The sequence below is a fragment of the Diadema antillarum genome, unplaced genomic scaffold (genome assembly GCF_040938485.1).
Source record: "Diadema antillarum isolate AM-2024a unplaced genomic scaffold, OU_Dant_1.0 scf00000020, whole genome shotgun sequence".
In the NCBI taxonomy this organism is placed as follows: domain Eukaryota; kingdom Metazoa; phylum Echinodermata; class Echinoidea; order Diadematoida; family Diadematidae; genus Diadema; species Diadema antillarum.
Window position 1 is genome coordinate 1852194 of NW_027270909.1, and position 11475 is coordinate 1863668.

Below are 11475 nucleotides of genomic sequence, written 5' to 3' on the forward strand. Positions count from 1 at the left end.
TGCACCTGTAGGGAGAATTCTTGACATGCCGACAATTATGAAATCAAGTTTTTCTCTCTTTTTTGACATGAAAGCCGAAATAAGAATAATAAAAAAAGCAACAACGACAGCAAATCTAAATCAATCAGTACTGACGTTCTCTCCCTGGCTTAAGTTCACAGGGAATTGCAGTAATTGTGCCAGCGCCCTGAAATGGGGCGAAGCTCAGGTGCTGTGGAGCGTTGTCATGGTTACGCATCGCTAGAACAGCGGTGCTATGACACACCGTTTACGCGGATGGAAAACGATCTCGCCTCAGCGCTCAGGCAACGTCGAGTTTTCCCCGTCAATTACGAAAGGTCAGACGACTTCGTAGCATTTTCAATTAATATGAGGAGGAAAAAAAAGCTCAGGCGACGGCTGTCTCCCAGCCGGCTGCACCCGACAGGCTGCCGTTGCTATGAATACAGCTTCCGGCACAGGTACATGCTGCAGAAACACGTGAGGACAAAGAGGGCGCCTATCGCCATCTGGACAACGGGCCACACGGGAAAATCTGGCGTGACTTCATAGGTCGCTTCGAAAGCCTCGCGGAAACTCTCCAGCATGTAAGATAGACCCGTGCAGAACTCGCCGTTGTCGAAAAACTGTCTCGAGTCCGAGTAGATGTCGTTGACGATGAGCGACTTCAGTTTGAGAGCTGCCGTGGGTCCCACGGAAGCATAAACCTGTGAACAAAGTGGACAGGAAAAAAATCCTTCAACTGCTACTGTACAGGTGGAAATGTATTCAGCATTTTATTTAATAGAACAAAGAAACGTACAGTTCAGTTTGAAACATGTTATTTCTCAAAAACGTAGAACCATGCTAACATATCTCCGAAATTTCTCCACAATGACTTTGAAAAGACTACCACCACGATGAAAGAGGGAATGTCTGTTTTGTTCAGTTTAACCAATTCACTACAAGACCCTAAAACCAGTAGTTAGACATGACTGGTCTCACTAATGAAAATCATGCAAACACAATGAACACAATAGATGTTATAGACAGACCGACTTCTATCTTTTTTTTTTCAATCACACTTATTCAAAGTCTAATTCGCGCCAGGTCGCTGCAAAATGATAAGGTTCGGCAAATTTTCTGACTGTATCGGTGAATGCTTTCGTTAGTTAGATTTGGTTTATGAGCAAGTGATGAGTAAATGGAAAATGCAGCTTTGGGGCTGATACTAATAGTTGTCTTACAATGTAAGATTAAGCTTTACTATCAATATACTATCAAGATAGATAATTCAATGGAAAGTAAAACAAGATCGTGAAGCAAAGATGCGGGGATTCAATGTCAACTCCGATTATTCTCGGACAAATTAAAATAACTCGCAAGCTTTGAACTAGTGTATCATTTTTGTCGTTGCTGTTGTCAGCATTGAAAACTCATGGTGCCAAAAATCGTATCTCATTTTTTAGCATACATTTACGGAATAATAATACGAGGCAAAAAGATAAATTGTTTGTTTATGATGTCTCGTTGTGCGATAGTACATTTATTAAAAAGGTAAATTATAACAATTCATAACCGTCTATATGGAAGCCAATTCCGGGTCATTCAATCAAGAACACATGGACTAAAATGACGAGTAAGATCTTTTTAGGATTTTCCGTTTAAAGGGGAAGTTTAAGGGATTCAATTAATGCAGAAATATTAGCGAACAATCTGATAAAGTTAGAGAAAAATCGTCGAATTGTTTCAAGAGTCAAGAGTTGTTAACATTTTCTTTATGTTATATTCTGCAGAAAAGATAATGTTATTTTGTCTTTGCGTGAGTGAAGATAGACGACAGGCGAAAATTGTTTGGCATATTCACAGCAACCCTAACTCAGTGCAGTTTAAAGTGGGCGATTCTTCCGCCAAAGTGGTTTAGATAACCTACCTGCTTCTCACGTTTCGATAACACTATGACAACGTCATCTCCGCACTTTCCAAAGCGCCAGACGTATCTCCGAAGATAATCCGCATAGTTTTCCGCCGTCACAGGATCCCTGTCACGTGACAAAAGTGGCAAGGGAGAAAAAAAAGCATCAAAATCAGACAAGATTAAAAATAGTTCCCATTCCTTTCAACTCTACCTCTCCACTAGATATCATACTTCTGAATTATGCTTTAAAAGGCTCTTTTTCATAAACAGTAGCATATACTTGTGTAACACATAGTTACATGACTGAGGTATACAAAGCGAATATTACTCTCTTCAAGATAATGTCTGGACACATGATAACTGATACCCTATAATAGTGGAGAGTGACTTATAAAGTGTCCAAATCAAACTACGTAAATATTATGACATTTTGCTCTGAGGCAAACGTTTCTCGTGTAAGAAATAATGTGTATATATATTTGTTGATTTTTTTTGGTGGTAATGATCAGTCTACCCTTAACCGTCCACGTGACTAATGTCCATCAACTGGTCTTGCGTAATTCCGATTTCATTAGAAAAGACAGCAAAAACAAAACAAAAAACAAAAACAAAACAGACTCATTGGTTATTATCGTTTGCAAAAACATTAAGGTGCATGATTTAAACGTTATGAGCTTTGTAAACTGGCATTATTTCTCACACGACGATCTGTCGAATCAATGTCTCAAAAACATGCCAATTTCTGTTTTAAAAAAATATGCTAATTTCTAAATATGGATTTTCAGTGACTCTTCTTTTTTCTTTAAAATACATTTCCGCCTTGTATCACTGCACGAGCCGACCTTTAAGCTGCTTGAAGATATACTCCGGAGATATTTAGCTCTCCCACGCAGATAATGAGAATCTTAGCCTTTCTCGTTACCATGACAACGCGTGGCGCTTTTCCTCACTTTCACTTCATAGCAAGAGAAGAAATCACCGACCAGGGCCCCTTACTTATTCGTAGATAAAGCCTAGCTGTAGGCTGGTATATTATGCAGTTTGTCCATTGTGAGCTGTGACATTTCTCCGACGACAGAAAGCCGAATGCATTTCGTGTCGGGCGGATGCAGCAATTGCACTGGAACCATGCTCGAATTACCAATATGCTCATACCACGTAACGGAACGAGAAGGAAAAATAACGATTACCGCTGCGCTACAGACAACGCGATTACCGTTGACATGGGTGGTGATATTGCTTTAAGGTGGAGTTTGTATTCCAGACAAAGATAGATAAAGGTGAAGTAAGACAAAAAAAAAATGGAACTGATCTAAAGGAAAAATACACTACATAGCTGCATATATTTCGTTGTTTCAAAGTGCAACACATTAAATCGATTTTATGTCCGCTACAAAGAGCGCAAAACAAGACGGCAAAATGACAGAAATTTATAACAATCTGACACAAGACGTAATGAGATTTTAGACTTGCACATGTTTTCACGATGATATCAGTCACAACAATATAATTGTGTTAATTTGAAGGGATTAAGATTATTATCAGCTCACAAGTCTATGCATAATACAAAAATTTTCATCAAATCTCTCTTTTTAATGAAATCAAAATGCCTTAATCGAATCCATCACAATTATAGATCATTGTAGTATAGTGTAAGTAGCCATTATTACGTGATAGTTGATAGGGGAAATCCGAAGTACAAAAAAATGGCAGTAAAAAATATCACTATATTGGTCTCGCCAGATATTGATGTCACTATTAAAACATGGGACACTGTAAGATTCATTAAACTTTGCTGGTATCATTTAATAGTGGAATATCCATCTATCCATCTATTTTGGTTTAATTTTACTTCCTGTCCTGCAACTGATATACTTCAGCAAAGAATGAAATTTCACATTCAATACCAGTAGAAGTACTCGTTCACTTGGACATTTTCCAGAAAAAAAACCCATGCATTTATGATTTTTTTTTCGTAATTTGGCTATGATAGAGAAACAAGAAATTGGAAGACACCTCGCTATTACTCTTTTCATTTTTGGGGTGGGGGACGGGGTGGGGATGGGGTGGGGATGGGGATGGGGTGGGGGATGGGGTGGGGATGGGGGTGAAGATGGTGGCAGGAGGTAGGTTAAATACGGAGACCACAGAAAGGGCAAGCAGAGACAAAGGCAAATATTATCGGTTTGCTCACTGCCTGGAGTGCGGTAGGTAAGGCAGTATGGCGATGGATATGGTGTACCCCTTTGATGTGGTGTTACACTTGTATTCCACAGCGTCACAAGCACATTGTGTTTCCGACTGTATCTCCTCGAGTGTTCGGTCCAACTTATCGGCTGCAGATAAATTGGGGAGAAAAACAGACGAAAAAAGAAAATCAAGAGATGAAACAAAAAATGTTTATTTGACAGCTATCTAGAGATCCCGTAAAGGTTATCAAAATGTCCACCTTCCCAAAAGACAAGAATATCTATGTCTCGGTTTGAGAATAGTTACGGGCAACAAACGGAAGATACCATCATGTATTCTAGGTTTTCCCGGCCAATTTCGCACTTTTGTCAGTCCAATTCTTTATTCAATTTAGGAAAATTTAGCGTAGATGACATGTTCGGTATTTCAATTTTATGATCTCTTCATTCAAATTCATTTTTGAGCATTCAAATTACATTTAACCTCATTCTAATTAACACTTTTTCGATTTAAATTAGTAAAACAAGCACCATTTCGTTATTCGTTCATTAGATTTAGAATGATATGATCACGTGATCACGTATATGCTGCGCTCGTTCTATCCAATTTAACATCTTTTGCAGTCAATTTAGCAAACATGTTTATGCTATGGTTCTTTCTTTACTTTATAAAACATAGTTATTGTTTTGTAAGTATCATAATACACTTCATATTTTCGTATTCATTTTGGAGGTTTTGGCAACAGCTTCTTTTTTTTAATGTGCTTATTGAGTCAAGGTTATGATCATCAAATGTTCCTATAATTCTTTCTCTGTCTTCTTGAAATATACGTCTGTATCTAACTTGTGCTGTCATGACTGTAAGAAGATGAAGTTAATCTGTAGTATTGGTACATGTAGGCCTATATGTATGAAAGAAAAGGGGAGTCACGGAACAACAAACTCGAGTTATATCGAGTCAAAAAGGGATGGATGAAACAAAAAATCACATAGAAATGCACACATTCAAATGTTCTCACCAATTCAAAAAAAATAATAAATAACATGACGTTGATTTGCATTAAAATGTTCGGAATTTGACTGCCCATTCGCGAAATTGAATGACTCAAGTATACCTTTTCGGCGAGTGGTGGCGAATTTGAATGAACGTAGAGTACAAGCCAATTTGAATGCCCTTTTCACGGATTTGAAAGCCGCATGTGCAAATTTCATTGATCGAAATGCTAAATTGAAAGCGTGAGTTGCAATTTTGAATGACAGACTGTGCGGTAACGAGGTGCTTTTGCTAACTGGAAAGAACCTTCTATCAAATGGACTGACAAAAGTGCGAAATTGGCCGGGAAAACCTATACTATTCATTCTCGTTTTAAACATTTCGACAACTACAACGAAAACACGTTAAAAACAACAAAAATAGTGTTATGTGGAGACACACATACCCCTTGCACTGTGTCTCCTGGACGATTAACAAGCATATAGCATGGGGGGGGGGGTATACAAAGCCTTAAAGGACAAGTCCACCTTCATATACATAAGGATTGAGAGAATGCAGCAATATTAGTAGAGCACATCAGTGAAAGTTTGAGGGAAATTGGACAATGCGTTCAAAAGTTACGAATATCTTAAGTATCTGCGCAGTCACTGCTAGAAGAGAAGACTACTACAGTGTATGATGTCACATGCGTACAACTATATAAGGAAAATAAAAAGAGAATTTCACAAAACTTTACTTTTTGAATAAAGTGCACAGTTCTTCGACTTGCTACTGACGTATGTTAAGGGTAATATTATTCCCCCTGCCTTCTGAAAGAGAGAAGTCGAGTGTTCTTTTGTTATGCGAGAAAAATGGAACTATGTTGAATTCTCTTTATTCTTTCTTTATATCGTTGTACTCATGTGACATCACAAGCTATAGTAGTCTTTTCATCCAGCCGTGAGTGAGCAGAAACTTCAAAAATTCATAACTTTTTAATGGATTGTCCGATTTTGCTCAAACTCTCACTGATGTGTCTACTAATATTGCTGCATTCACTCAACCCACATGTCTATGAAGGTGAACTTGTCCTTTAATGTTAGGATGGATATACAGTTATCAATGCCTCCTGGGCTTTATTTTGTCTGAAACAAAGAGGGATCCCTTACAGTTAAACACTGACAACGGAATGGAACCATTGTTTACGAGAACCTGACGAAACGGCTTTTTTTTTGATGGTGAAGACCTCCTTGCAGAGGGGGCTAAATCCCTTTTCATAAAAACACAGTAATAACTGTCAGTAAATTGATTGATAATTCATTATCAATGATAACAGTCTGACAGAAACAAGTAAGCAGTGTGTGTGTGAGAGAGAAAGATATTGTGCGTGTATGCAAGACTGTTGAAGAGAGTGCTAGGAGAGGAAGAGAGAAAGAGAGAGAGAGATGAACGTAACAAAATCTGTTAGTTACTTATAACAAAATCTATGCCAAAGAGTCTCACCGTCTGTTCTTGAAAGAACGGAGAAAGGATCGCAGATCCAAGATAGGCGCCCTCCACGGCCACATAACCTGACGTCTATCTGGGGGTTGTACATGAGGTTGGCATTCGTGAGGGGCAGGGAGTGTAAGGCGACGAGATGGCATACCAACATGATGACGTGGGTCCAAGGAAAGCCCACTTTCATGATCACATGACTTGAAACGTATCGTGAATCTTCGCTACCATGGCTCAGAACAGAGTCCAAGAATCAACCTAGATGCAATCTAAATGCACACTTATCATATCTGCTCACTGGTTCATACATCCTGCTTTTCATACACGAAATAGAGTTATTCCGAGAGGCCAGAGCGTGAGTGAAGACACATTCTTTGCGCCATCCAACAAGCTCTAACATAGAAATCCTTAATGAAGGTTGTGGCGTTAAATCAAGCCTTTAAGGCGGCTTTGGCTGATTGGCTTCAATCGGCGCGTAACATCGCAAGAACCTGTAGGCGGGAAACCAAGCCGTTTTGGAGACATTCGCCACAGAAGGTGGAGCTGGGATCGCCGGTTGTTTTCTCCGTTATAACGATGTCACTTGACCTCGCTTGGCGACTACTCATAATCATCTTAAGACGCCGTCAAAAGACTGGTTAAAGAGTGATCAAGTATATCGGTACGTGCACTCGCTTTACTGTGGCGTGCTGCCTGTTTGTCACGTGTGGAGGTGTCTGTAGATTTAGTCGCACCGTCGAAGGACAGTCAGACTAGTCGTGGGTAAAGCGACGTATGGACATCGTTCGAGTACACCCCACATTTCCGTCAAGTATGAACTTATCCAACAGAGGTATCACGAAGAATCTGAAAGAAAAATGCGATGAAAAGAGAATGTTTCTACTTATGGACAAACTCATCTATGGATTCATTTTTACGAAATAAAAGTTATTAATAGAGACTACCAAAATATTTTGTATAATTTTTTTGTACAAATTGGCTGCAAATCATTGGGAACAATGCAAAAATAAGAGTGGAAAGAGAGAATAAGAAAGCATTATTACAAACACACCAATTCATAAAGTAATCAACAAAATACTGATAGTGACATTAAAATGTATGATGAAGAAGGTTAAACAATAAACCCACAACTTTAAGGATATCTTGAACAATTTACGTTATGTTAGGCATTCATTTTCTTTTTCATAAATTCTCAAATGAGAATAAATCATTTTGCAATTGACACTTTGATTTGATTTGGTTTAACTGAGTTTTGAAGTGTGTCATGTACAAGCATTGTTGATATCAAAATATTAGGGTAACACAAGACCAAGGGAATTAATGAAACAACAACAGGCGAACAAACACAAAATACAGGTATAATGATTATATGATGGATACATATAACAATAAGTACTATTATTTATCTCTCTCCTCCCTTTATATATATATATATATATATATATATATATATATATATATATGTGTGTGTGTGTGTGTGTGTGTGTATACATATACATATACCTGTTGATGTAAGCCCCATATCACGACACCGCAGTAACAGCCAATTAATTGCCATATTCAGAAACCTATAGCTGTGCATGAAGAACTTTCGCCTTTAGGTTACCAAAAAGCTTCTTCAGTCGTTCGATGATCTTAATGCAAGTCCAATTTGTTCAAGTCAAAAGAGTTAATGACATGTTCGATAATCACATGACTTCTCGAAGAACTCAATCACATATATACACACATTCGCAGACACACACACATACGCACACACATGTGTATACAGAATCAAACATACAACAATTTGCTAAGTCGTGTCAGTAGTACTGTGGCAACAGAATGTAGTTGTACACTAACTTATCAGTCATGCCAGTTGTTTGGTTTAGGAAATGACTTGTGTGCAGATTGAATGTGAGGATGTAAGCCATGTGGCTTTATACGGAAAGTATTTCGCCCATTTTTTATGCAACAAGAAACACAACGTCATGTTGCATCCTCTCCCTGTAATCCTAGAACACTTAATTTCCTTTTTCTTTCATTTTTATCTTTCTTTTCCTGGTTGGAATCTGGCGAAACAAAGCTTGGAATGTCGATAGCATGACGGGGGCCTGCCCAGGAAAGAGTTCTAATGGCAAATTAAATTTGACGTCGTTTCGGAGGAAAGACGATCTTCCCCTTTACCAAGGATAATGGTAGACAGTTGTCATGGTAACCAGTCACCGCACCGTACAGGCGTTTCGCTGGTATACAGCTACTGCGTTTGTGTGCAAGGCGTGTGTGCGCATAGAGTCTGATGCCTCCATGGCCAAAACGTTCTTTCACAACCCACGTGAAAAATCATTCACTTCTTCCTACATTGGAAGGACACATTACGTCTTCGATCTCTTATTTCTCCCTCATCTTCACATCCTCCTCCCCCTCCTTATATCCTCCCTTTCTTCTGGGTTTCTATATTAATCATCTACCGCTGATCATCTGGCGTCACATTAATCCAGCTTACTATTATACCCCTCCTCCCCCCCCCCCCCCCCCTCCACGTTCTCTGCAACCGTGCAGTAAATCATCATTTACAGTACTCAAATACCGCCTCTTCGTCCATGTCATGTACTTAATCTCTGTATTAACCATTTGTGTGCTATGAGTGACATTAGTACAGAAACCCCATATCTTTGTACACACTGGCCAAAGTCCCCGGCACCGACAGGGTTAATCAATCTCCTGCGGGAACCTAGTGGATCATGTGGAAATTATTTGGGTATTTCGAAATATCGGGCGGAGCAGGTCAAGTTTTACGGCTCATTCACAGTAAAGGTGTTTTATAATTATGCAGTGGGAATTTGTTGAACACTGAAAGCGTTGAATCTATAAGCCTATTTGGTAAATACCCACCTCTTTCACAGTGATTTGTTATTCCTGCAAAGCAATCCTCGACAAATGTACAGTCATCACGATGGTACGACTGGAAGCTCGCGTCAAGTCTTGCAACATTACGACATTCCTTTGTTTGATCCTTGGTCACTTTGTTGCACCAACAGAAGGGCGCATTAAATGAGTGAAATATAAGATGCTATGCCGCTGAAGAAACACTGTCACCTGTAAAATGCTGTACTACACAACCTCAGCGTCAAACATGTCGTTCGCATCGAAGCGTGAACACAAGCACCCGCAACGCCATGGACAAAATCCCTGCTAATGAAATAAGGGCACTAGAAATGCACTCTGTATGTATACCCCCAACAACTCAAGGGTCAGAACGATATCGCCTATAAATCAACTTACATTCGTTAGATCTCTCAACGGCGGCTTGTGAGTTGGTTGCGTGTGTAAGGATCGCTTTACCTAATTTCTGCGGACTCATCTGAGCTGGCCTTGCCGGAGAGAGGCGCAATTGGCCAATCACTGTGTGGTGCTGTGTTGTAGGCAGAGATACATTTTGAAGTATTTCACTATCGACTGAGCAATGTTGTATTGATCTCGCTTAAGTGGATTTTCACTCCTTACCATCTGCATTAGCACCATGATTTGTAGATCTTTGTGTACACATTGTGCATAGTATTATGTAAAGTGTGTCAGTGAAGACTGGGGTGTGTGTTTGAATGTGTGTATATGAGGTGTGTGCGTGTGGGTGGGGGGGGGGGGGGTGTCACTCCACACTGCTGTGTTTGTTATTGTCAAGCAGTAATTAAAACCCCGATTCCAAAAACTATAAATATCAATATTGACTGGTGATTAGCTAAGAGGGCCATTAATGTTCTTTGGGTTGCGTTGGTGTTTCCGTTTAATGACAACTTGGTTTAAAATCGATTGACATGATTCTTCGCTCAAGCAATAATTCCACAGTAGCCCTGCACGAGCAAAACGGCAAAAAGTGAAACCATTTTAACAGCTCTTCAATAGACCAATCAAAAGAACTATATAGCAATTCTGTTCATTTCCAACACATGTTTCTAATTTCTGTTTTCTACGATATTGGTATACAGCTTAAGTTCCTTTTGTTTTTGATAACGACGAAGGCTCGTTTTACTTGCAGCATTAAAAAAAAAACACTGCACACTGCACACACACATACACACACACATACACGCACATAATTTACATATATAGCGTCACAGGGCCCACAACAAAAATCACACAGGTTGACACATAGGTCTTGAATATGAGTTTTGGATCAACTCGATAGATGTGGGATTTGATGGGTTATTTCCTGACAAAATCGCTCCCTTTTCTATCTTTAATTCGAAGTTTGAAAGCATCACATTTATATGAATGCTGCTTTTAACAGTGCACATGAGATGGCCATGTTCTGTTTTTGTTGGTTTTCCCATTTTCATCCATGAGGAATGTGAAAGTATGCATGGAAACGGCACAGAAATGTTGAAAACAGTCAACAGTAGATCTGATGTCTTGAAATATTCATGAATAGAATGCTAATCATAAGTGCAGCAAGTTTGAGCTTTCATTTCGTTCATCTCATTTCATTTTATTTCATTTTCAACACGTATGATTTCAATATTTGAAACTAGGAACAGTGATTATACAATTTTGTAAATTTGAAGACAAAGGGTTAATTCAAATCTTCTTTTTGTTAACGGAGGGTTGAGTAAAATCTTTTTGTTCATCATTCAATCAAAAATGACTTTGTGCACCTGAGTAGACCCCTTAGCTTCAAAGAATCTTTTCTCAAAAGAAGCATTGCTACATTTTCTTTCCATTCATCATTTTCGGCGATTAGGAACATACAATTTGATGATTATATCTCATTTTAGAACTACGAATCTGTCAGATTTGACGTTATTATAATTGCTGAAACAAACACAAGTTTTGAATGGGTAATCTGCATGCAGAGATAATTGACTGATGGCAAACTGTCATACATAATAAATATCTGAGGCTTCAGACGGCTAGTAAAATTTAATAGTCTTTGAAACACGTAT

The 11475-nt window shown here is 38.9% G+C and overlaps 1 protein-coding gene across 1 annotated transcript; it reads right to left on the reverse strand.

Moving 5' to 3' along the window:
- Positions 1 to 437: 437 nt before the first annotated feature.
- On the reverse strand, positions 438 to 7042 carry LOC139728896 (uncharacterized). Its single transcript, XM_071639833.1, has 4 exons — positions 6563 to 7042; positions 4092 to 4233; positions 1913 to 2021; positions 438 to 707 (listed from the first exon to the last, which is right to left on the reverse strand). The coding sequence occupies exons 1-4, from the start codon at positions 6744 to 6746 to the stop codon at positions 438 to 440; spliced, it is 705 nt and encodes a 234-aa protein (XP_071495934.1). The 5' UTR covers positions 6747 to 7042.
- Between the last annotated feature and the right edge of the window lie 4433 nt (positions 7043 to 11475).